The sequence below is a fragment of the Lipophrys pholis genome (genome assembly GCF_963383615.2).
Source record: "Lipophrys pholis genome assembly, chromosome: 1".
Taxonomy (NCBI): domain Eukaryota; kingdom Metazoa; phylum Chordata; class Actinopteri; order Blenniiformes; family Blenniidae; genus Lipophrys; species Lipophrys pholis.
In genome coordinates, this window is record NC_137635.1 from 50,904,275 (window position 1) to 50,930,027 (window position 25,753).

At 43.6% G+C, this 25,753-nt stretch overlaps 1 protein-coding gene across 1 annotated transcript in view; it reads right to left on the reverse strand.

Moving 5' to 3' along the window:
* The window catches only part of LOC308114672 (receptor-type tyrosine-protein phosphatase N2-like), a gene marked incomplete at its 3' end in the record, with an annotated part of 199,882 nt that overhangs the window by 51,112 nt on the left and 123,017 nt on the right, over nt 1-25,753 (reverse strand). The window contains exon 14 of the mRNA XM_080471745.1: nt 7,896-8,108. Within this exon, the coding sequence (XP_080327871.1) occupies nt 7,896-8,108 (213 nt within the window). The remainder of the gene's footprint in view (nt 1-7,895; nt 8,109-25,753) is intronic.

A 25,753-nucleotide genomic window follows, 5' to 3' on the forward strand; every position in this document is an offset into this window, starting at 1 on the left:
TCGTTGTGTTGGGGGGGGACGCATGATCAACAGCATTCATATTTCAACGAGCCCACGCGGTGAACTTTGCAGCTGCAGCAAAATTCTTTTATGGTGTAATTAAAACGACTCCAAAATGGCTTCCCTCCGAGAGCCAATTAGAGGAGAAAAAGGCGAAAAAATTTGAAGAAACAATATAACCGGGGACAGGTTTAGAGTGTAAACAGGGCAAATTTACAGTCTCGGGGCCTCCTCCCCTCCTCGGGCACGCGTCCACGAGAGCACACGGTATCTTTATTTACAGCGTATTGATTTTGGAGCGCGTGCAATTTATCATGCTAATCACTCCGGTTTATATCCTGGATGCCAGTCTCCTCCTGCTTTAAGACAGTGTTGCCTTTTTCACTTTGTGAATTCAAGGCATTAATGGCAGAATAGTCGAGCCCCCGAGAGTCGGATCTCTGAAGAGGCGCATTAAGTCTCGTTTTCTGCTTCGTGGTATTAAAAAGCCAAAATGCTTTGCTGAGTGAAACTTTTAACAGATCAGAGGTGATTTTCTCCCTTTTCAGGAAACAAATGCGATAAAATCTTCTTGCGGAGTCGAGAATTTTGCCGTAAATTCTGCCAAAAAGTTGAAGCGATGTGACTGGTCGTCTCTGAAAGCCTCGTAGCGAGGGAGCATTCAAGGTCACCCAGCGGTCCAGTCTGCAGCTGCCAAACAAGGATGAGCAAACGCTCTTTTCCAGGACGTCCGTAGTAGCTCTGTCTGTCCCCGGAGATCCGTTTATACAACGCCACAGCCAATGAATGAAATGTGTTTTGGTCAATCCAAGACGTTGGGACGTCCATTTTCCACAACCGGATTAGCTCTGACAGTAAATACAGGTGGATAGATGCAGGTTGTGATGGATCTTCAAACTCTAGCAGGCTTTTGAGGTCTTCGTAACTTGATTTGCAAACACAATGAAATGAATGAAAATGAATGTCTGTGTGGAAGGAAAGGCAGCCAATCTTAAAATTGATGGCAGTTTCCATAAAGCAATAAGGATGAGGGTTTTTTTTTGTTTTGTTTTTTTTCAAGCAACAAAATCGAGCACAGAGAGTAATGACATTTTCACGCTTGTAATTGAAAGAACGTTTCTTGGATACGAGGTTCCGTTTACGAGACGTTTCAAATGAAACGTTTCAGATGTAGGTGTATTATTAACTTATTAGTGTTACATTTGTAAGAATTAGGTTTTGGTGCGATGTGACCCTAAAAAACTCAATCAGCTCCATCGTCAGTGCAGAACCAATTAAAAGAGAAAAAAAACAAAAAAAAAGCTTTTTAAGTGCAGAGAAGCATGAAAACATACAAATCTCCTTACTTTTGTATGTTTTTCAGTAAGTGTATGACTGGTACACTGAAAGAAGAGCAAGCCAATTCCAGAAGGCCCAAAATACAATTCATACCAAAGCTTTCACAAAAAAAAAAAACCCAACTCTCCTTATTTTCCATGAACTGAAAGTGAAATAGCTCTTGCTTCTCCCCAAACAAATCTATCAAATACAAGTTGCCTTTACCCCATAGAAGATAAACTTATTTCATGGCCTCCGGCTAAATAAAAGACTTGACACAAGCTTGTTTCAGGCCAATGCAAAAGAAAGTGGGAAAAAAAAAAAGTAATAAAAATCAATAAACTGCACGAAGGTTGAAGGCAAAGGAGCGCGAACCTTGAGAGACGTAAATACGTGAGCGGCAGGCGTGCGTCCTGTCAAGCCTCCCCGCAATGGGAATGAAAACACACACACACACACACACACACACACACACACACACACACACACACACACACACACACACACACACACACACACACACTGCCCCGTGGGCGTCATGCCAGGGAATCGGCTTGGCGCCTCATGACCGTCTCGAATCATGCTTCACCCCGGGGCGACGGCGGGGCGTGTCGGCGCTGGGAGGCGTGTGCCACCCGAAGCACCTCCCGCACCCTCCCCCCATTACTTTCATAAAAGCCTTCTAATAGGGGAGGGAGGTTGGGTTCTGGGTGGGGGTTTGGGGGCTGCTCCTGCACGGGCCCGTCGGGCTCCCAGGGGCGCTTCTGTTTACATGCCCTCCTCACCAAAACAAATTCAGGGGCCTTCACCCGGGCGCTACGCCTCGGCGCGCGTACAAACAAACAAACAAAAGGGGACACATGATACAATATGGCGGTGTCAAGGCAGGGTGAGGAACGCGGGGCGGAGGGAGGGAGGGAGGGAAAAAGATCGACGGGAGGGGATATGAACTCGCGTTTGACATGGAGTCTGCGTCTGCCAAAAGCTTTTACACTGATAAGAAAATACTCAAATGACTACAACATACATTTAGTCTTCTTGGATTCTCGGTTTGCTTGGTATGTTATTGAGCTGATTTATACTTATTTATGCTCACAGTGAGGCGGGACAGCACTGAATAAGGTTTAAATTTCTATTGAACTCTATGGGATGTCATTTGAGCTGATTATTGGAAATGATAAACCTTCACATCCTCAGATGCAGTGGAGGTTTGCTTGTGTGTGTGGCAGAAGGCTGACAACACCCCAAATGTGACAATTTGGTTGACAAAGTCAGAGATTTCATTAGTTTTGGTGTTAGAGCTTGTAGAAATGACTTCTATATTCTTGTACATGAGGTGTATTTATCATCAGTTGATTAGGTGCTTTGTTTTATGCTGTTTGCCAACTGGAGACCTTCATTTTTAACTCTTTAAGTTCGGTCTTTCATCGGTGTGATTAACAAAAAAAGCAATTTAACAAATGTGTCAAAGAATTACTTTGAACACTGAACAGATTTTGTCTGGTTAAATATGCTAAAATATTATTTTCACAGTTTATTCTATAATTAGGTCTCGTAGAGCTCCTCCTCATCCTTTGATAGGCCATAGAAACCTTTTCTTTGTGAGAGGAAATTGTCAAATTTTACTTATTTTTGCATTAAAAAAAAACTTAAGTTTAAAATTTTAACTCTCAGATGTTACACGCGCAAGAGGGGTTACATTTTTAGATGCAATTAAACAGAAAAACATGATTATACTCAGCGACACAGCTCCACAGTAACGAAGGGACTATGTTTAGAGTTTCAAACCATGAGATGGTGGACAAGAACCGACGCCTGTTGTTTGTTGCTGTATCTTGACATTTTATAAGTTAATGCAAGGAGCTGATGTTGTCTTGATTTTGTTGACTTGTGTTCAACAACCACTTGAAAATGAATCTACACGGGCAGACCAGCGTTGCCAGATATGGTGGTATCCCCCTAATGGGGAGCCAAACTCTCTTTACCTTTTAACTTTGTTTATTTTGTGCATTTTGTGTGTTAATGGCATATTCTTTATTACACATATAATAGTTTTACGGTTTTAACATGCTTCCTACACAGGCTGAGATTTGGGCTGGTTTTTATTGAGTGGTGTGGGTTTTACCTTGTCTGGGCTGGAAACAGTGAGTCACATCTGGCAACCCTGGTTGCTGACCAGCGTGCCACGTGCGTAAATAGCGTGCTGCTCGGCGTGACTTCCCGCCGTCTTCCGCGCTCTGGGGCCCGAAAACATCCGGTCTGATCACGTTCACACGGCGGGTCGCGTTTCAAATGATCACGCAAAAAAAATCGGAATTGAGCATCAAGACCTGCGTTGTGGGCGGAGCCTGAGTTATCCAGAGGGAGGTGCATTATGTGTCGTTCTTGTCCTCTGTCTGTTTGTTGGTTTCTTTTAGCCCATATGCAGAATGGTTGTCGAAGATGAACAGATGGACCTTTTTATAGTAGTTCTGCATATAAATCCACCTGCTTGAGTAGCTTATTCGCTCATTATGAAGGTGCGATATGTGGCGAAAGCTGAAGGAAGGACATATTTGATGATGACGTCATAAAGTTTAAGTGATAATTGTATTGATGTATTGGAAACAAAATAAGAAGGCAGACTGGCCAAAACACACCAAACACACCAAACCACAATGCTGAAACCCTGAGATGATTTTGAACAAACTACAATTAGCCTTAAAACCATATCGCCAGGGCGAGTTTGTAAAAACATGCATAATGCAACAGGTTTTTTTTTGTATTTTGCACAAGAAAGAATAATTTCAATTGGCTTTATGTTGAGATTGTGGTCATTTTCAGTAGTAAGTGTTAGTTTTTTGTGGAGATATAGACATTTAAATCACGTATGCTCTGCGCCACAACAAAGAAAAACTATAAAGTTTAAATGTCAAGGTTATTATGGCACTATTTTACTGGTCCATGGTGAAATTGGGCTTTATGTGGCCCCTGAACTAAAACCAGTTTGACGTCCTTGACTTTTCCCCAGTATTTCAGCTTCAATCAAAAATGAAGATACATTTATCACCTCCTTGGTAAATAATAATTAAGCAGGTATATCCAACAACTAGCCATACACAACAATACTTCTGAATCACAGAAGGTGGTTTTAGAAATATTTCTAACTTCATTTGTTGACTCAAGCGCTGATTCCAACATTTAAATTTTTTTACAGAGATTTTTTCAATATGATTATAACGTGTGAGTCAAATAATTGTTTCGCCATCAGGTTGTTAGAAAGCAGCAGTGTGTACCCAAGAGTATGAGAAAAGAGAGGAAAATGAAAGAGGACAAGAATAAACACACTACAGAAGGGACACAAATAGAGAGAAAGAAGGAGTAGGACAGCCACTGAACCAGAGTTACTGTTTCCTTGTTTAAACTAAATAGAGATGTACTGGAAATGTGTTTTCCACTTATTCTTTGGCAGCGTAAAGATGTTATCGTGCCAAAGAAAGTCCTTGAAATTGAATTGAGACAGAGGGACAGAAACAGAGTGTGGCGGGCAACAAAGAGGAGAAGAGACGACTCAATGGCTGGTCAGTTAATTTAATCCTGAGTCTTAGAAACTCCAAGCGAATATCTCCATTAGTTTCCCAAATCGTGCTTCAAGTAAATTCGTGGTTCGGGTGATGATATCTTGAAATGAGATAATGCTGCCTCCAGATTCTATCGCTTGATTTGTGAGGAAAAATCCATGTGAAAAGTTTGAGATTCACTGCAATCAAGTACGATGATCTCCCGCTGCTGGCTGAAGAGTTTCTTCAGCTTTAAGTGTGGAGGGAAAAAAATAAAAAATAAATAAATAAATGTTTAAATCAGATGTGAAGATAAACTGAAGGCGACGTTTTAGACTCCCATGTCGGTGGCGGGAGCAATCCAGGCACTGACTGACTGACAAGCATCATCGACTGCGTCCCCGCCCAGAGCGCCGACACGCTGCGCACGCTCCACTGTCGACGCTTGTCAATCAACGTCTCCTTTGTCGGGCGTCGGCCAATCCCGCGTCGCAGCTGCGCCGGGACCGCGTGACTGACGGGACGAGGGCCGCGGAGCCGCGAGCCAAAGGTGGAGGGGATTGGAAAGGAGCTGCAGGCGCGTTGACATGAATCGAAGGCAGTGTGTGTGTGTGTGCGTGTGTGTGTGTGCGTGCGTGCGTGTGTGTGTGTCTGGGTCTGGGTGTGTGTGTGTGTCTGTGTCTGGGTGTGTGTGAGGGTGTGAAGTGAGGCCTCAAACAAATGCGCCAAGGGCAAGAATCATTAATATGCAGTAGCTCGTGAGTGTGCACATGCATATACAGTACACGTGCACTTGTGTGCATCTGAGTGTGTATCTGTGTGTGTGTGTGTGCGTGTGTGTGTGTGTGTAAGTGTGTGTGTATTTGACAGTCAGCATGAAGGAGCTGCAGTAGTAAGGTCGTCAGGCAGCCTGCCGCTTCCTGTCTGCTTTAATTGCATGTAGCCTTGGAGACTGCGTGCGTGCGCACACCCACACCCACACCCACACCCACACCCACACCCACACCCACACACACACACACACCCACACCCACACCCACACAGGGAACCCCTCTGCACGGCGGCGCTGACAAAGAGACGGGGTTTACGCGGCTGAGACGGAGCTGAGCGTGGAGTTCTTTCACCGGGGATGACGACGGCTCACAGTCGAGATTCGATAAAGACGACGGAGGGGAGGGAGTCGACTGCAGCGGCTTTGAGAGTCTGAGTGAAAACGAGGGGCTGAGCAAACCCTCCCCGAGAACAAGCGACACCGAGGCTTTTCCTCAGCTATTAATCAGATAAATAATGCGTAAACACAGTCTTACGCGTGAGTTTTAATTAGCATTTTTCCAATTAGAGGCTTAAAGTGATCTCAGAGGCAAGTAACTGAGGAGATAAGTTTCTCCACACGCAGGGAAAAACAAATATTTCATGGAGAGTGGGAAAGGTGTGGAGCTAAAATGTCACCCTGTCATTGGATATGTTGAAATGACTTTGAGAAAGTGTTCTCCGTCTCTTACTGCGTTTCTCTTTCACCTTTTCCCTCAAACAATAGCAGAAAGAAAACCGTCATGAATGCACACAGCTCCCCGGTGAGGAGGCGAACCTTTGACGCAGCAACACAGTCTATTTCAGGAGTTTAGGAAAAAATAAAATAAATAAATAAATCCCCCGGAGAAGAGCATAAAATGTAAGCACTTAGGGGCCGGGCCGGGCTCATTATAAAATCAATGCTCACAGGACCACTCTCATTTAAAAACATGGCGGGGAAAAGGTCAGGCGGAGTGACGGAAAAATCTCAATCTAATTCTTTGCTCAAAAAGCCACTTAATATTGGATTCTGTAAATTAAATTTCACACTTGGCTATTCTGGCCAAAGGATAATTACAGCAAGCAGAGGCAGGCAGGCGGTGGGGGTGGTGGCGGGAAATAACTTGAGGTGGAAAACCTGTTGGATGGTTGATATCTCTGCGTGCTTTTAACAAGACATTACAGCTGGAGACCAAATCAAAACCGCCGATCAACCGTTGGTCCAGCTGAATCGCCAGATTATAAAAATGGGATCGACTCATTGGGGATGAATGTGTGGAGCGAGCCACTGAAGCAGCAACACGTTTTTTTTGTTTGTTTTACATCCCGATATAAACCCACAGGGAAAGGTAAATAAGTAGAAACCAATGTATTTATGACGTCAACAATTCAGATTGAAAAAGGGAATGTTGATATGCTTATTTGACTACAAGACAACACAGCACATATCTTTTTGATAAGAAATTTTCTTTAGTGGAAATGACCAGGAAATTTGAAAATTTTACCTCTTATTGTAAAAAAAAATTTTTAACGTTGAGGATAAACAATCATATGGCATTTGAATTCAAATCCATGTATAATTCCTGTCACAAATCTTAAAAAATCAGGTACAAGAGAAAAAGAGACCCTCAGGATTTTTCACATTTGATGTATTTGGTGCATCGGTTGTCTGTTTGAAAATGGATATACAGCAAACTGCACTGGTTACGTGCACACAATGCATAGAAATCATGTTCTAGCTATACCAACAGTTACTTTGGGCCGGGGTGTGCTTGTCGTGACTTGTTCTATGCAGCTTTTCAACACTTCCACATGGGTCTCGTTGGTCCAAAAACATTGAATTTAAAGTTTATTGCCCCAAATCCAGCTTTTCCTTGATTTTCCTCCATTTGAAAATCGGATCATAGGATCTGCAGTCAGAATCTGCTGTGTCTGTGTGAGCTGGACTGGCTCCACCCACAAATTAAATTGCTTATGCGAGTGGATGTGTTTATCCTGATTTGGCTTCACTCTAATGTTTTGGCAAATCAGAACTTGGAGAGGTGGTCTGAAGCCGTTCAAGGCCTATTTTTCTGAGTTGTTAATTGCCGGCGATCAAACACAGTTTTACATGATACAACATGACAAATTTTAAATATCTGCACATCTATACCCATAAAGTAGGCCAGACTAATGTGAAAGTAAAACCAGTATTTTTGTTGGGGGGAAAAAGGAGCAGAGTGACACATCTGTAGTAACACCTCCTACCTGATAGGTGGCGGTAGCATCGCTGCCCGTGTCCGTCCCTAAGTTGGTGAGCTTCTCCTTGAGCTTGTGGTGCGAGCGATGGCGGAGGCAGTAGACCACGGTGGAGGCCAGCAGCACGCCGGCGATGCACAGGATGGACACCACAGTGAGGATGAGGAACTTAGTGGACTCGGCCTGGCTGTACTTGGTGGGGATCTGGTTGATTTGGCTTCCCTGTGGGTCGAACAGAAGAAGAAAAAGGCATGAGACCGACAATTAGTATGATAATATTCATACAGAGTGGTTTTATCGTCCAGAAATTGCCTTTCCTTTTCTCCATAGCTTCAAATTTCAATATTTAGCTATGATTCATCATTACTGTGTGCTTTTGACTGTGTGTGCTAAAAATGTGAAACTCAAAATGACAGCGCTGCCAATGTCAGAATCAAATCTGGGATGCTGGAAAAGGCGGAGCGATCCGTAATGGAAGCGACTGCCACAGCAGAGGTGGTGTGCTTTCAGGTGATTTCACTGATCAGACAGAAAACAGAAACTAATCTGCACAATCATCTGGATCTGGCAGAGTGTTTGATTGGAACAGCCCCGCGGGCTCTCCCGAGCTTCACGGCGCACGGTTTGATACCGGTGGATTAAAGCATCCGCCAAACAAACCACTAAAAATCCTTATTTGCGACAAGATAATCTATCTCAACCTTCTTAAAAGGCGTTACTTATGGCCACCGTTCACGATCCACCCAACCAAAAACAACAACCAAAAAAAAATGAAAAATGAAAAATCAGGAAGTGTGCATCACATGTTTCTTTCCTTTTTGTGTGTGTGTGTGTGTGTCTGTGGAAACACATAAACATGCATATCGGTGTGCTCGATGAAAAGTATAATCACAAGCGTTTGTTCCACCATCTGTGCCCAGGAGTGCGTGGAATGCATAAAGTCCTGTTTAGCAGAGCAGTCTGGATGTCTCCAGACAGCTCAGTGCACCGTTTGCTATATGGGAGGATTTTTTTTATTTTTTTATTTTTTTGCTGCCTGCCGCCGTGAATGGAAGGCAACAGACGCTCCTGCTGTCTTTTAACGACCGCCTCGAACAATTCCGACCCCGGACCGCTATTTAATCCAGCATGTGAGAATCACATCCTTCAACAAACAACTGGAGACTCAAGATTTCTTCTTCTTTTTTTTTTTTTTCTTTTCCGTATGACAAAAGTCTCTTGTTTAAGCCAAGTGCTTAAAAAACCACAGCGTTATAGCGAGAGCGCGGCTTCGACTGCCGCTTACTGTTCATTTTCAGACACCAGTGAGCTCCAGATAATGGGCCTGTTGCGTTTTTTTTTTTTCTTTCTTTTTTACCTGACTACCAAGAGTTAACAATGGGCAAAATAATTCCCCGTTATTACACGCTGCATAATGATCGTGACAACAAAGGGAGAAGCGAAAAACCAGAGGAGAGGAGCTGCAAATTGCACTGCCGATGAAAAGGCCCACAATTGCTCCCGACAAAGAATTATCAAAAGAAATCAATAGCAAAAACAGCTTTTTGTGACTCCTTTTTCAATTTTTTTTTTTTCCCACCACGCATCTTTGCAGCCTGTAAAGAAGAAGAAGAAGAGGAAGAAGAAGAAGAAGAAGAAGAAGAAGAAGAAGAAGAAAAGCAGTTCTTTCCCCCCACTGGTAGATAATTTCTAACACTAAAGCTCATCATTAGTTTGCCCTGCTTGTAATTTTATGTTGCATATTAAGCTCGTTTAATATCGCTTTTGTATCCAGCGAGTGAAGGGGGCAAAAAAAAAAAAAAAAAAAAAGACCCTTCACCTCACAGAGTGAAGGAGGATGGTGGGGAGGGTTTAAAAGAAGAAAAAAAAAAATCCCTGTCCCCTTGGTGGTAGAGGTCACAGAGATTAGGCGAGGTGCGGCGTGGTGAGTTAATGGAAAGGAGGCTTTTGAAAGCAGTAGGCAGAGAAAGAGGAGTGTGGGGGGGGTTGGGGGTTGGGAGGCTGTCGAATCCCTCCTGCCTGCCTGTCAGCGCACAGAAACCCTGAACCCCCCCGGGAGGTGGGAGGTGAGGTGTGTGTGTGTGTGTGTGTGTGTTGGGGGAGAGAAAGGAGCGATGCATCCCGCGCTCGGATTGTTCAGGAATTCTTGTGAGTGTTCAGGGGAGTGACCCCCACCCGGCACCGTCAACCCCACCGCTGCACCCCCCCCCCCCCCCCCCCCCTCTCCCCCCTTCTGATTTCATTCATTGCTGCTGCTGCTGCTGTATTCAGCACCTGATAAAGAGTTTCTGCAGAAAGACCCACAATGAGGGCCGGGTGTGGAGTTGTGTGTGTGTGTGTGTGTGTGTGTGTGTGTGTGTGTGTGTGTGGAGGGGGGGGGGGGGGGACAACAGTTGTCCAATGCTTTGTGGGGTGTCCAATTTGCTTGGGGAGCCCTAAGCCGTACTGTAAAAGCTGGTTGCATAGTAATGTGACGGCCCTGAAAGGAAACAGTGGGCGTCTCTGACTGAAGCCGCTGCACTTAAATTCTACTTTCTCAAATACTGAGGGGAAGAAAAAAAAAAAAAACTATCGTAATAAAGCAGCTCGAAATGTAAAAAAACGAAAAAAAAGTGAGAAATTCCTTCCAAAGTATAGCATATATAAAAGATTTATCCACTAGTAAACTCAAGTTACTATGGAGGCTGTTCATAAATCAGTAATAAACATAATGCAGGGAGTCTGTTTACGTTACATTAGGATGGCTGCTGGTATTAATATTGCATTAGGCGTCTGTAAAAAGCAAGATACAATTGATTGTGGCTGGCTTGGGTGTTTTTAATGTTTCTTTTCATTAATGTGGTTTTAATGTAAAAGATGGCGGCAGGAACCTCAGCATCATAAACAAACGGAGCTGTAGCCTGTACATGTAGTGGGCTTGGCAGAGACCATTAATAATGCATTATTGCTGATCCCACGCGCTTCCACTGCAATCATCTTTTGCAAAATGTATTTTTTTTTTTTTTTTTTTTAAACCAAGGATCAAATAACTTCATTTGTCATTTTACTCCCCGAGTCATCTCATTGTTTTGTCAAATTAAGTTTCATGGAGAGGGACTGCATCTTGCTCGCCTCAGTAATGGTCCATAATTCAGAGCTCTAACTGTAACAGCTCAGTCATCTTTCATGGGACAGATGCCGGCGTTTCCACAGAACTACCCCCCCAACCCCCTCCACCCCCCACCCCCCTACCCCTCCAGCTCTCTTCACATACACACCGATTCCACCTCCCTCCCTTCTCTTGGTCTCTTTATCATGGCTGCCTCGCATGTCTGTCTATTGATTCAAACAATGTAGCCTGACCCCACCTGCTTAATCAAGTTTGGTTGCAGTTGTTAGTAACAGTAAAAGGGGGCGGACGAGAGTGTGTGTGCGTGTGTGTGTTTGAGTGAGAGTGAGAGAGAGAGAGAGCTAGAGAGAGAGAGAGAGAGAGAGAGAGAGAGAGAGAGAGAGAGAGAGAGAGAGAGAGAGAGAGAGAGAGAGAGAGAGAGAGAGGCGTTCGACTTGTTAGTTCACGACGATGAAAAACGAGCAGCCATTCTGCGCGCAGCCGCAGAGGCAGATGTAGCAGAAATTTGCAATGATTGAAAATCAAATGTTTGCTCGGGATGGGGGAGGTGGCGGATCCTCGCCCGAGCCCGGCGAGCGCGGCAGACACGAGATTGCACGGCCCTCTCCTGATACGTGTTCAACTATGAAACCAAAGCCCTTATCTACATGTGAGCGTTACCCACACTGCTCCGTACGTTTCCAATAATAAAAAGGTTATCTGCTGGGCTCTGCGGCTCCAAGGCCTCTCTCTCTCTCTCTCTCTCTCTCTCTCTCTCTCTCTCTCTCTCTCTCTCGTTGCGTGTTAACACGTTTCCAGGCTGGATTGAGAGAGCCGTGACTGTTAACTGCAGCTCAGCCGGAGAGAAATGAAAAGAAATGTAATCTCATTTATGTTACTGGTGAGATTGCAAAGTAGAAAGAGGGAATAATCGGAGACAATATTGAGTAGGAGTTAAAGGACCGGAGCCAGAATAAACTAGAGCCAGGCTTCAATCTGCATCATCCCTGGCTTAGATGTTGTGTTTTTTTTTCTTTTCTTTTCTCTTCATCATCCCGCGCAGGGGAACCCCCCCCCCCCCCCCCCCCACCACAAAAAAAAAAACAAACCCAAGAAAAAATCCTGTTTGTTTCTGAGGAAAATCAGACGTTTTGATCAAGTCTCTTTGCGGAGAGCAGCTCAGAGTGAAAGAAAAATCACCCCCCCCCCCACTACCCCCCCACCCCCGCCACCAAAAGGCAAATTGGGAGAAGGGAGTTCCTTTCATGCCTCCACCCCTATTGTCCGTCTGCTCCCTCCAAAAATTGATTGTACTTGCAAATTTAAATTTTTTTTACATTTCACATAGGCAAACGTGATTTGACATACAGCGTGCCTCTCCTTCTCCCGACTGAGTGTTTCTGAAAGGCTTTACCAGAGCCCAGTCAAGGATGCTGGCTGGTCTGTCTGGCTCTGTGCGCTGCCGGGTTCATCCCATTTCAGCAAATATCAGACACACTCCCTGCAGACAGATAGGCGTCTTTGAACAGGAGGAGAGAAAAAAAGAAAGAAAAAAAAGAAGCACTGAAGAATATCTTTTAGGGATTTGGGGGGAAATTCTTAGTTTTGCAATGAAAGCGGATTCCGCCTCAACCTGCCTGATTCCACAAAATATGCAGGTAGAACATCAATTCTTAGTCCGATAATCCACTTTGCAGGACTTACTAGTGAATAAGACATCACTGAAATCAACTAAGTAATTAGAATAAAGTAGAATTAGCTCACAAAGTGTCCAATAAGACGCTTTGAGTTTGAGATGAAGGTTTCTTAGAGTGGGAAAGTCTCCCAGTAGGTCTGAGCATGACAGGGTACGTGTGTGCGTGTGTGCGTGTGTGCGTGTGTGTGTGTGTGTGTGTGTGTGTGTGTGTGTGTGTGTGTGTGTGTGTGTGTGTGTGTGTGTGAATGGGGGTGTGGATTAGCCGGGCTTCCATAGACAAAAGGCAGATGGATTTGCACAGCTCCGGCTTATTCAGAGCGGGTAAAAAAAGGTCAGAGGGAGAGCGCGGACGGCCATTGTTTTCCTCCATGATGACTGCTGTAGGAAACAAAGATCCGTCCCTCACCTCCGATTCATCCCAGGACGTGGAAGAAAAAAAAAAAAAAAAAAAAAAAAAAAAAAAAGTTCAGCCGGGGCTTTAGAGCCAAATGTGCAAAAACACACTTAAAAAAAAAAAAAGAAGAAGAAGAAGCTGCAAGTTAGTAACTGAAACCGCTCCGGCTGATGTGTGATCTGAAACACGAGCGCGTAATGTGCACACACACACACACACACACACACACACACACACACACACACACACACACACACACACACACACACACACACACACACACACACACACACACACACACACACACACACACACACACACACACACACACACACACACACACTCTGACAGGCACAGTCACAACACATTTGATCGTCTGCTCACATCAGCACACTTGTGCGCGATTTCACCACACACGCTCACAAGCTGTCCGTGCACTGGCGAGTGTGCAAATGCATCTCGGCGAAAGTTCACACGAAAAACACCCCGGCTTGAGAAAACGATAAATAGATCAAATAGATAAATAAATCCAACTGCAAGACAAATAATTTCAACCTGCAAGGCGTGGATCGATACGTCTCCCGGTGTCACAAATTGCATACAAATTAGGATACCTCCTCAAAGACGGATATACAATGCAAGAGGAGTCTCCGATTCAAAGTTTGCACTCCAGCAGTGCAAAGCAGCAGCGGGAGAAAATGAAAACAGCAGCAAATCCCATTAAACTGACTGTTATTACACCGTTACGCTGGGATGCAGCTGCATGAAGCTCCCTCAATCGGGGCGCGCCGTCAATCAGTGTCTAAACTCCGAGGATGCTCCCGACGCGGGGACACCTTTCACGAAATGAGACTCTTTTTTTTCTTCTTCTTCTTCTCTAAATCTATGTAGATTCAAGCAAGAACAACATTTATCTCATGGAGGCACATATGAACACATCAGGCGAGAATTATTCATCATGGAGGCACATATGAACACATCAGGCGAGAATTATTCAACAAATGTGTGGAAAATCATCACTCTTTAGCCCATAAGAGGAATGAATGAAAAGAAGGGCAACAGCACGGTGACAATTCGGATATTTCATTCAACATTTTTTTTGGGGAGAAATTAAAGCGCGTCGGGTGACGACGGAACATGAGCATGCAAAGCAAGGGTTGAAATCCTACCAAAAATCCATGTTGAGGTAAAGCAACCGGCAGCTCCTCCTGCGTCTATTTCCCATTCACTCCGTCTGCACAGACACTACAGACTCAGAGGCAGCGCCACACCGGTGGCGGCGGCGGAGGAGGAGGAGGAAGAGGAGGAGGAGGAGGAGGAGGAGAGAGAGACAGAGAGAGTTCCATCTCCTCCCATCATCCTCTTTTCCTCCTTCGGAAACAAAAAATTAAAAAAGGAAAGTTCCCAGCTTTCTCTCCTCCTCTTATTCTGTGTTCTTCCTGCCATTTGCCTCACCCGTTGCAATAATAATAATAATAATAATAATAATAATAAAAATAATATCTTTTTTTTTTTTAAAAGATGGATGATGAAATGCACGGACAGAAATCTTTCGTTAGTCTTTTCCTTGACGCAGTTTTGGAGGGGAGACGTGGAGAGGACACCAGCATCCTCCACCGCTTCCAGAGGGAGGAATGAGATGCTTTTTTTTTTTTCTTGTTTTAAAAGAGAGAGAGAGAGAGAGAGAGAGAGAGAGAGAGAGAGAGAGAGAGAGAGAGAGAGAGAGAGAGAGGAGAGAGAGAGAGAGAGAGAGAGAGAGAGAGAGAGAGAGAGAGAGTGTACAAAGTGCGCTGTGGGGCTCCTCCTTATATTCTTCCCATCCCTCCCTCCATCCCCTGCCTGTCTACAGCACATGTCACCTCCCCTCGTTGCCATGGCGACGGCTCCACATGTTGCCGACAGGAGGAGGAGGAGGAAGAGGAGAGGAAGAGGAGCCGAGAGTAAGAAAAGGGAAAAACAAAAAAAAAAAAGAAGGGGAAGAGGAAGAAAAACAATGACGAGAGCGTGCGGTGGAAGAGAGGATGGAGGGAATGAGGAGGGGGAGGAGGAGGAGGAGGAACGGCTCCTCTTCACAACTCCTACCGACTCATGCTGAGCCTTAAAAATCGCGTTTTTCTTTAAACAAATTAAAATTATTCTGCAGACGTGGCAACGTTTGCTTGTTTTCAGGGAAACAAATGGAAATATCTTCGGGCAGATAAAAAAAACAAAAAAAAAAAACTTTTGGATTCAAGAATATTCAAGATTTCTAACAGGAGGAATCGTCTCCACTGGCACTGCAGCGTTTTCTCTCCCAACTTCACTCTAATAAGATTTTGTGACTCTATTAGAAAACCGTGACTTGTTAAGAATTCGCTGCGTGCGGTTATAAGAAAAACCTCATGCTCATATGTGAAGATTTGCTTTCATTAAAGTGAAAGCATTTTCTAAAAATTCCTTTAAATCCGCTCAGCTGTGAAATTATAAGACCAACAGCGTATAAAAGCACAGCAAGAAAAAAAGGAAAAGAAGAGTGAGGATAAAAACCTACAGAAGCCACCATAAAGTCTATAAATGACTCAATCAATCATTGTTTTCATGCACATTTTCCACATTTTGCAACCATGTTGTGATGTGAAAGATAACTGATTAAAGTGCCGTTTTAAACTGGTAATTCTGGAGAAAATAAAGATGCTTTTGGTAAATTTTTGTGTATTTCTACAAGACAAAAATGGACACAATTTGCACTTCAACTTCAATTGGTGGTGGATCTGCAATTTCACAACACTAAATTAGATGAAGAGCGGACAGACTTCGTGGGAATTGTTTAAAAGAAATCAATATTATCACTCTGGAAGGACAAATTCTCATCAGTTCGATTCACAAGCGCAGGGGTGCTCGTCTTTCCAGCTACTTGAATCCTGTAATGTAGCTCATAAAAATAATTGACTGTAATAATCTGGGCTCTTAGGCAGGTGAGCCTCCCCACCACACACACACACACACACACACACACACACACACACACACACACACACACACACACACACACACACACACACACACACACACACACACACACACACACACACGCGGTCACCTCTAATCAACAAATAAGGCTAATGAGGTAGTGGCTTCGTCGGGTGGAGAAGGAGGCGCTGCGACCAATGAAGAACTAACAGCTGCAACAAACACGGGAGGAGGGTGAGGGAGTTAAGTCAGGAAGGTGTGTGTTTGTCTGCATGGTTGTGTTCATGTGCATGTGTGTGTGTGTGTGTGTGTGTGTGTGTGTGTGTGTGTGTGTGTGTGTGTGTGTGTGTGTGTGTGTGTGTGTGTGTGAGTGTTCACGCTTCTGCGTTCCCCGCATGAACAGAACAAGAGAACATTTGTTGGAAGTTTTGCGTAATAACACAACTGTGTCTTTATGTGTGTGTAACAAGATCAAACTCCCACCATAGCAGTATGTGCTGCTCTGATTGACAAAGAAAGAGTGGGTGGGAGGGGGTCAGGTGGGTGGGGGGGTTGGTGAGAGTCGGGTGAAGGTTGAGTCAGATATGCCTGGTGCAGATGATGTGGTCCTTGGGAAGTGTGTGCATGCTTGTGTGTCTGTGTTGGTGCAGGGGGGGGTGGGGGGGGGGGGGGGTGTCTTCAGTTTATCTTCCTTTTCAAGATCCCCCCCCTCAACTACAACCACCACACTTCACACCCCCTTCACCCCCCCCACACACAACCTTTTGTCCCCCTTGGCGACAGCTGGAGGTGGCAGGCAGAGAGGATCCTACTCTACTTTGTATGGGGGGGGGGCTTAGTGGTTGGTGGAGATTTGGGGGAGGGGGGTGGTGTTGGGCGGGGGGTGGGGGTGGGGAGGGTACCCTTCTTCTATTGTTGACCCCCAACTAGCTGACTCTTAAAGCTCTGAAGGCGAGTTAACGGAACTGGAAGAGAGAACGTCAGACGAGCTTTTAGGCGCCAACATTTGAGTTCCACTTCAATTCATCAGCTCTGCCTTTATACTTCACCACTACAGTCCACGCACGCACGCACGCACGCACGCACGCACGCACGCACGCACACACCTCTTATTGCATCCCACTTTTGAAAACTGCTTTAACGTTTAAAACGCATTTCTGTCACAGCACTCCTGGAAAATCTGAATGTCAGAGCCCTTAGATTTGAATAGGCTCAACTTTTGTTGGTTGTAAGGATTTACTGGACCTTCTCATAACAACTTACCGCACTACTTTCTGACCGGCCCGAAGCGTTGCTCTTATACGGGATGCGTTGATTTGTCCGGATCAATAGTTTACAGTGCGGCAATCCTTTATCGAGCAATAAGTGACACATTTTACTGCTTCGAAAAGCAATAATCAAAGTTGAAAGAAATGGTTTATTAACTACTGCATACTTTTATTTGACTAAAATATGACTTTAAATCTTCAACTCATGGCCAAGCGGCAGATAACAATATATAGTGCAACAACATAAAAAAGGTCCTTCGAGGAAAACTGAACCTAAATACCAAACTATATACAATATTTTACCTCAGGGTAATCAAGAGGCCGTCATAGTGGAGAAGTGGTTTGCACTGTTGCCTCACAACAAGAATGTTACTGGTTTGAACCTGCCAACCAATAGGCAGCAGGTTTGTATGTTGAGCCAAGGCTTGACTATAGGAGTGAGATTAGCCAATCGCTAATAGTGAGCTAACCTGGGTTCTGCAGGAAATAAACAGCCGAATACACTATATTGATGAAGTAGACACAAAAGCAACTGTGAATGAGCGCAGACCGTTCTTGCTTCCTAAAACAGCATATATTTCCCATCATATTAAGCGTATAAATCTCGGTTGGTTGTTGGCCAAAAAGATAATTACTCTGTTAATGCACCACAGCAACTTTACAAACGTTCTGTTCGCTAACAGCGTTTACACGTGTGGTGCATTTCCTGGTCCAGACAGAGAGAATTGATGAACAGCCAGAGACGCTGGAAATCAGATTCATTATGCAAAGATGTTAACTGCAGGGAGTACGGGTTTGAACATGTAATATGGTATACACAATCTATGGTGCCACTCTATTCACTCTATTGATCCAACAAAGGATCAGCAGTTAGTTGTTGGATCTGACTCTCCTCCTGGAGCCAAAGAAGAGTGTGTTTGGTCAAAAAAAGAGAGCCTTCGTTGAAATTGGTGCAGTGGAATATATAGCAGCTTGCCTCCAGGCCTCTAAGTAGAGAGTAGGGGAGTAAAGAATGAGTTGATACAATTGAGACTATGACAATCAAGTGCTTTTTTTTTTTTTTAGCAAAGTAAAAAAAAAAAAAAGGTAAAAGAGTCTGGACTCATGTCCTTTATGATTTTCATGTATCTTCTTGCTTCCTTTTGGAAACAGCCAAAAGGAGTTCATGAATTCCAATGAAACAGTTAAAGATGAACTGGGAGGACAAAACACATGTAAAGTGAATCTGATTGGCTCTATTCCTTCATCTGCGTCAGGGTTTAAATGTCAGTATGTACATGTCAACAAATGGACCACACTGACACTGCAACTGTACCGGACTTTGTTCAAACATGAACAAACATTCACCAAGTGTGAACATAAATCATCCGTCCGAAGTGCAGACACACAGAAACTTCACATCCCGACTGGGGATTTTTAAGCTCCTTCCACGCCCGCAGCCACTTCTCTGACCCAGCGTCGCAGCAATTTGCATCCCTAACGTTTGCTTATTTTCACTCAACACAGCTATTTGTAAACGCTGGCTTGAATATTTGCAGAATTATTTCAGTTTTTTTATGTGTTTGGTCTTATTGCTACACTCATGGAGGACTCAAGGACAGTTTTTTTTCCCCTCCTCTTTCTTTCTGCAACTTCCAAGGGGTTATGTTTGTTTTTCACCATCACAAACATGGTAATCAATTGAATTAAGGATGGTTGTACACATCTTCAGAACGTTATGAAACCGCCGAAATTGTGAAGCATTGTATATGAGGTCACGAACGTGACCCGAACTGGATTATACTTACCACCGCCTCCACCCAAAAGCACCTTACAAGGCCACGGCCGCACGCAGCTATCACTTTGTATGGCGTTGACATGAAAGGAAAGTTTCATATGTTTTTCTGGAAAGTACAGTGCGAGGTCAGCGGGGGGTGGCAGATGTGCTTTGTGAGATTCCAAAGGTTTTGTGCTATACTTTACAAGGATCTGATGGTAATAGATTTGTTTTGAAAGGGCCATTGTGTTCACGCTGAATGGTTTTCCTGCATTTTAGTTCTTATCAGCCACTGGGCTCACTTGCATTGGGTTTGTTGTATTTCTGCTGCAAAGCTTTTCTTTACTACTGGAACAGCTAGAAGATGGTATCACAGTTCTCTAATCCTGCGTAAGAAGAGAGTGCAGGATGGACGGTGGAATTTAAACCCCGTTTGGTACAACTGGCAGTAGAATCTGCAGCCTTGGAGCCTTTCGCTGGGAACACGGATACTCACGAATGGGAAGCTCTCAAGAAGGAGCAAAAGGCAGAATGTAATTTCTGTATTTGCATTTGAAAAGAAGAGCTGGAAGGACTGTCAATAATAGATGGAAAATGCAGAGCATGCATTTCAATAAAGCGAATTTAATACATTGTGACTTTTGGTTGGTTGAACAACCCTTCAGACCATAAAGCTGGGTGCAATTAGCTCAGGAGGATTCCGGAGACACTGCATTGGCATAATTTTTAATTATTTGCTTACTAAAGTACATAACATGCACAATGCTGTGTCAATAATGATAATCTATGACAGGAATAATTTTGGACAAGGTGTGGTTATTTCCCTTAATTCAGTCTATTTACATAGCACAAAATACAACATCACCACCTCATGGCACATTTGCCACCCCAAACAGGAAAAACTCCAACAATCCCACAGGAGCAAGCTCTGGCTTCATAAATAAAAAGATGTTGTAGGGATGAAGAGATGTATATCATCTGTGTAACAATGGAAGTTAATGCAGTGTATCATGATAAATATCTCGCACAAGAAGCATTTATGCCATGGAAAGCATGGGTCCTAACACAGAACCCTGTGGAACCACATGATTCACAATTTATTATTATTTTTTTTTTAAGAAAAACATTGTCCTTTTAGTCTTTTCATCAAATCTAACATCAGGGGTGTGAAATTGGTCATCAAACACTGACACAGAAAGTACCAAATGCAATATTTACATCCGCTTCGCCACTGATTGTAGTCATGTCTTATCTAATAAAAAGTTATTAGGGTATGGTAATACACCGACAAACGATGAACCCTAGTTAGTCCTACATAACATTTTCAAATATATCTGTGAAAGATCTTACTTTCCAGAACCTTCCTGTAGATTTTGTTTTCATGGATTTTCTGTCGATGTGTAACAGATAGATGGTGACCATTATGATCTCTTGTTTAGGTGGCACTGCTTCCCTCTGTTCTCTGAACTGTTCTTTGAACTCAGAGTGATGACGTCCCCACATTCATTATCAATGGCTGGACCACGGAGTTCAGGCCAACAGTCTCCACGTAATGAGCTCGGAAAACATCACTCATCTCGAAAGCCTTAAAAAAAAACAAAAAAAAACAACACACAGCCACGTTGTCCTTTGTCCAACGGCTTCGGAGCGACGCGGGCATCAAATCATCCGTCAGCTCTGTCAGATGAAGAGACATGAGAGGCTGTCATCGCCTGGATCCTCGCAAACGGCTTATACGATGTTCAAACGGCCACCGGTGGACACACTCTTTTCTTTTCTTGCTTTCCAGCGAAATGACAGCTCATTCAGCCCAGGACGACCAAACTATTGTCCTTTGTGTGGCGCGAGAGGTTCTGGATTCCTGTGACCCGCCATCCTGCCCCCACTCGCCTTGTCTTCTATGGATGGCACCCAAGACAAAAGGGCCATCATCTGCATGATATGGTCGCCCCTCAGCCCTCTCGCCCCCTGGGACATAAATCTTCAACATACTGTAAGCAAGCATAACATCTGGTCTGACTGACAAACGGACAGCGGAAAACGTTCTTCATGCAGTTTGTGTCGAACAGGCGGGAGGAAAGAGTCTGCAGAGGCTCCATGAAGACAAGAACATTCGGACATAGTTTACGTTTTGTAGACAAGGTCAAGAGTAACTTCATACCTTGAGGTAGTGTAACGTCCACTTTTGCAGGATTTTTACAAATTCATGATAATGCACAATCATTTCCTGATTCTTAATTCTCATTTCTCGCAAAGGACACATTGTATTGAAGGATAACTGCAGGGCCGCCGAAAGAACCAGAAAACTATGATCTTCCCAATGCAATAAGTGAAGCAAATTTAACATATCCCTGCAATCTTTTCGACATGAAACACTTTTAGGATGCACAAAAAAAGTGACTATGTCTTTTAAAATATGGTGTAATTAGTTTACAGTGTGGAGAGTGCACTCGTCTACTGCAATATCAGCAAGAGAAACAGGAGAAAACACCGTCTCTGTTGTCCTTTCTCCATTTCAACTATAATTTCCGAGCTCTTTATCTGCGTCAATCCATGAACACAAACGTGACTGTTCCACCCTTATCTTTTTCTTCCGCTCAGTTTTTCACGTGCGCGTCTCTTTGCACGCACAAGCGCACACACTCGCGCGCCGCCTCATACCTAAGGCTAAGCTCACTTCACATGCCGGGAAAAGTCTTGACAGTGAAGCCCCATGTAACTGCCTTTCCTCCGCAGTCGGCGAGACGAGCATGAAACATTTCTCCTGACAGTCACGACCGGAGCCACTTCGCCGTCTAAAAGTCTGTGAGCTCCATTTCATCAGTCCAATCACACCCTGAGAGGTTGAAGGCACCGCGTCCCGGCTGTTGTTACAAGAACATTACCTAAAGAGACACTGCAGGACACAGCTTCAGCGGGTCGTTTTCTGGTGACTGGATTCTGACAGAACTCTTCCAATCAATCTGACTAACAGCAGCATATTGAACCATCTGCACATGATTTTTTTTTTTTTTTTTACAACGATTAATTAATGCACAAAGGACATTTCTCGATTCGATAGCTTAACCAATCACTGAAATGTTTATGTTGGTCAAATAAACCAGAGTGCCGTCACCCATTACCTTTAAGTTCCAGATGCATTCACATATTGGTAAATTGATTTTGTGACACGTGTAAAACCGCATAAAGGTGAGAATGACAACTGCAGTTAAGGACTGAAAATAATTACAATACAAGCAAAAAGCTGTGCAAATATCACTATAAATTTTGTGCATATTTGCCTTTACGATTTAAAATCATGCTTGTTTGGGTAATCGGCGACTGTAGGTACGAGTGTGAGAGAGTGTGTGTGTGTTTTATCCAGTAGTGGACTGACAATCTATCCTCGGTGTATCCTGTTTTACTAGGATGTCACCCCAACTTGGATAAAGCTGGTGTGGAGGACAGAAAAAAAACCCATTGTGCTACTAATAGTCTGAGAATAACGACTCCGGGCAATGGTGGTGTCAAGGTCAGTTGTTCAGAAGCTCGCAGGTTTGAATCTCACTGCTGACAAGTTCCCTGAGCAAGAACCCCGATCCCACCTGCTCCCCGCGTGTCTCGCTGGGGTTAACTATGAATAAGCTGGGTTAAATGCCAATATAAATAAATATTAACCCCAAGAGGATCAATCAAGTATTGATTCCGTCTTCTAAACGTGGCACTCACAAAGTCACAAGTCACATGAGATGGAGTCACTCTGTGCTGAACAGAAGACATTTAAAACGTCCTGATTTATAAATTGTTTGTCAGCCAACTTCATAAAAAAACGATGATGGACCACAAACTGTCCCATTTCAGATGACTGTGCTCCAGATGGGAGATTGGTTCTGAGTTTAGCTGTACGCAGCAGTGTGCGTCTTTAAACGTGCCACCTTGAAAAAACTCCAAATGACAGATTACATAACGAAAGAGCTTTTTTTTTTTTCTTAACCAGCTAGACTCACAACCACCTTATATCCAAACTCTTGAGCTTTATGTTTTTGCTTCAGCAGACAGTAACATAATAATAAAGATGATGCCAGTGCTGTAACAGAGCATTTATTTACAGATTCCCATAAAGGCAAGACACTAGAATCCTGCCACATTCTTCATGCACTTCTATACCAAACTTTCTCTCTCTACACTACTAAGTACGGCTCATTGGTTTATTTAATTATGGTTTATTTAATTACGTCGTCACGCCAACAGTGGTTAACGTAGATAGAATATAGGACAGTGTTATTCCAGCACATTGATGCTGTATCCAACACTTGCCGTTGTACTCAAGTTCACAAAATCTCTGTGACACATCGCAGCAGCAAACTTGCAAACAGCAGTGGGAGATGTCTCTCATCCAACATTGTAGTACACAATTAAACAGAGTTGGAAATGAGAAAACTCAGCTACGTGCTCACTTATCTGGACAAACGACTTAGGATTTCTCGCTGAAATTAGCTGTGGAAAAAGCAGTCGTGAGTGATGCATCCACCTCTCGCTTTCCAACGCAAATGCGTTTTATGTGCAATTCAGCAAAATAAAAAATGAGTCCGTATTATAGTTGTAATGCATTCATTTATGAGCCATTGTTGCACGATTCCCAGATGATAGAACTACTCCAGCGTGCTCTCTCATCGACATCGAGGTGACGGCAGCAGACTTACTCTTAGTGTGATCAAGAAACAATGACATTAGGAAAGAATCCTAGTTTGGTCTCCAAGGGCGGAGAAATTCTCAATGTTTCTCAAAAAAACTAAACAAATCAAATCTTTCTTTTTTTCCCCCCTTTTTTTGCAGCTGCAGCAGGTTGCAGGAGAGAGAGAGAGAGAGAGAGAGAGAGAGCGAAAAGGATGGATGGATCCCCTTCAACAATCACCTTTATCAGCCATCTCCTCCGCTCAGCGGAGGATGCCTCAGAGCGCCGCCAAATGAATTGTGGGTTATTTTCTTAGGAGATGCAGACTGAGGGGAAGGTGATAACAATGACTTTTCTCACGTCATTAAAGTGGTTTTTACATCTGCTGGTGGGTCCCAGCGGATTGCTTTCTCCCCCCAGTGTGGCAAATAAATATCTGATGAATGTGCGGCGCCACGCGGCGGCAGGCCGCCAGCCAACATGGAAGGTTACTGTCACGGTTGTAAAAGTGCTTTAAAGGAGCGTCTGTGAAGGAACATTTAGGACGTTCTTCAAGGGATCCTTATCCTTATCTCACCCAAACATTTTTATTTGCGCAAGCCCGCTTGTTTATATGAGTTTTCTTCCACCAATAGTTACCACTGGTTTATATTGAACTCAATGTCTTTGCCACTAATGCTTTACCCCAGATCAGGGGACAGCAGTGAATCAGCAGAAACTACCGAGCGCTAAAAATAGGCAAAAAAGGAGCACAGGGTTTCCTGAAAATGTGATGAAAACTCAGGAGAAACATTTACTAGGCCTGCATGCTTCAGGAAGCTTTCCTAAATGTACTCTGTTTTTAACGTAATGTCACAGTTAAATGTCTGTTTTGTAGAAACTATCACCAACATATCGCCAACGTTAACATATTTTGTTAATATGACAAATCGAGATTTCTATGAGAAGATTTGGATTCATTCTTGTCATTTAACACAGAAAATCGGAGTTTCTCAAAAAGTTAGATATAAATGTGAATTTTTGCAGAATAATAAAAGAAAAAGGAGTCAAAACCACGAAAAGCATGAACACAAAAAAAAGAAACTCTCAACACTTTTGGTATCTATTAGAAGCACGAGAAGCAAATTAAACGGAGTAACAGCAGTGTGACGGTTTGATAAGTACAAATCCATTTTAGTTTAGAAAGACTCAGAATTCAGTTGCACAATAACTACCATCACGTAGATAAAAAAAAAAAGAAGTAACCAACAGAGGAATTTCAAAGTAACAAGTTACTGTAGATCAGAGGAAGATCCAAACAACCACTAAAGAATCTGGAGAACAAAAACTCTCGAGAGTTTTGAAGACAGTTTAGTTGACTGGTTCCCAACATGAGGTCCAGGCTCCACTGTATATACCATAGTTTGTGCTTTGATATTTTCAAAATTATATTTGGACAAGTTGAAAAAAATCAAAACACTTTCTGAATGCGAGAACACAACTGGGAATCTGCCTTTTAATTTGAAAGAGTCAAACATTTGCATTTTGGAAGCGCTGTTGTGTCCATCTGTGTTTGGCTTCACTGTAACGTTTCAGTAAGGCCTTGTTTACACGACCAGGTACTCAAGGGAACACGGAAAACTTTTGTTGGGTCTTGGGTTTCGCTTGGAGCCTTTGGAAATGGTTTCCAAGCTGAAACTTTTTGAAAAACGGCCCGACTCCGTCTCTGTAGAAACACATGCTTGAGTAGATAGACATTTTAAAAAATGGCGGCCTCCAGACTGGCATGATTCTAAGTCCATATTCTCCTGAGATTTGGATTGTCATTACTATAAAACTACCAGTTTGGTCGTCTGTCCATATGATCGTCCGTGTACTCGTCACTGTTAATGTTCATAGCGTATTGCTTTCTGTGGGCATGTGTGCGTGATTTCATTACAAAAACAAACAGCGGCACCCACTAGTGGCCTTGGGTGCTAACTACATCACTTTTGGCATTTGTGCAGGACGTCGTTTTCACAAACATCAACAACTTTTCAGAAATGAAACTGCAAAAAGGATGCGTTTTCACTGGAAACATTTT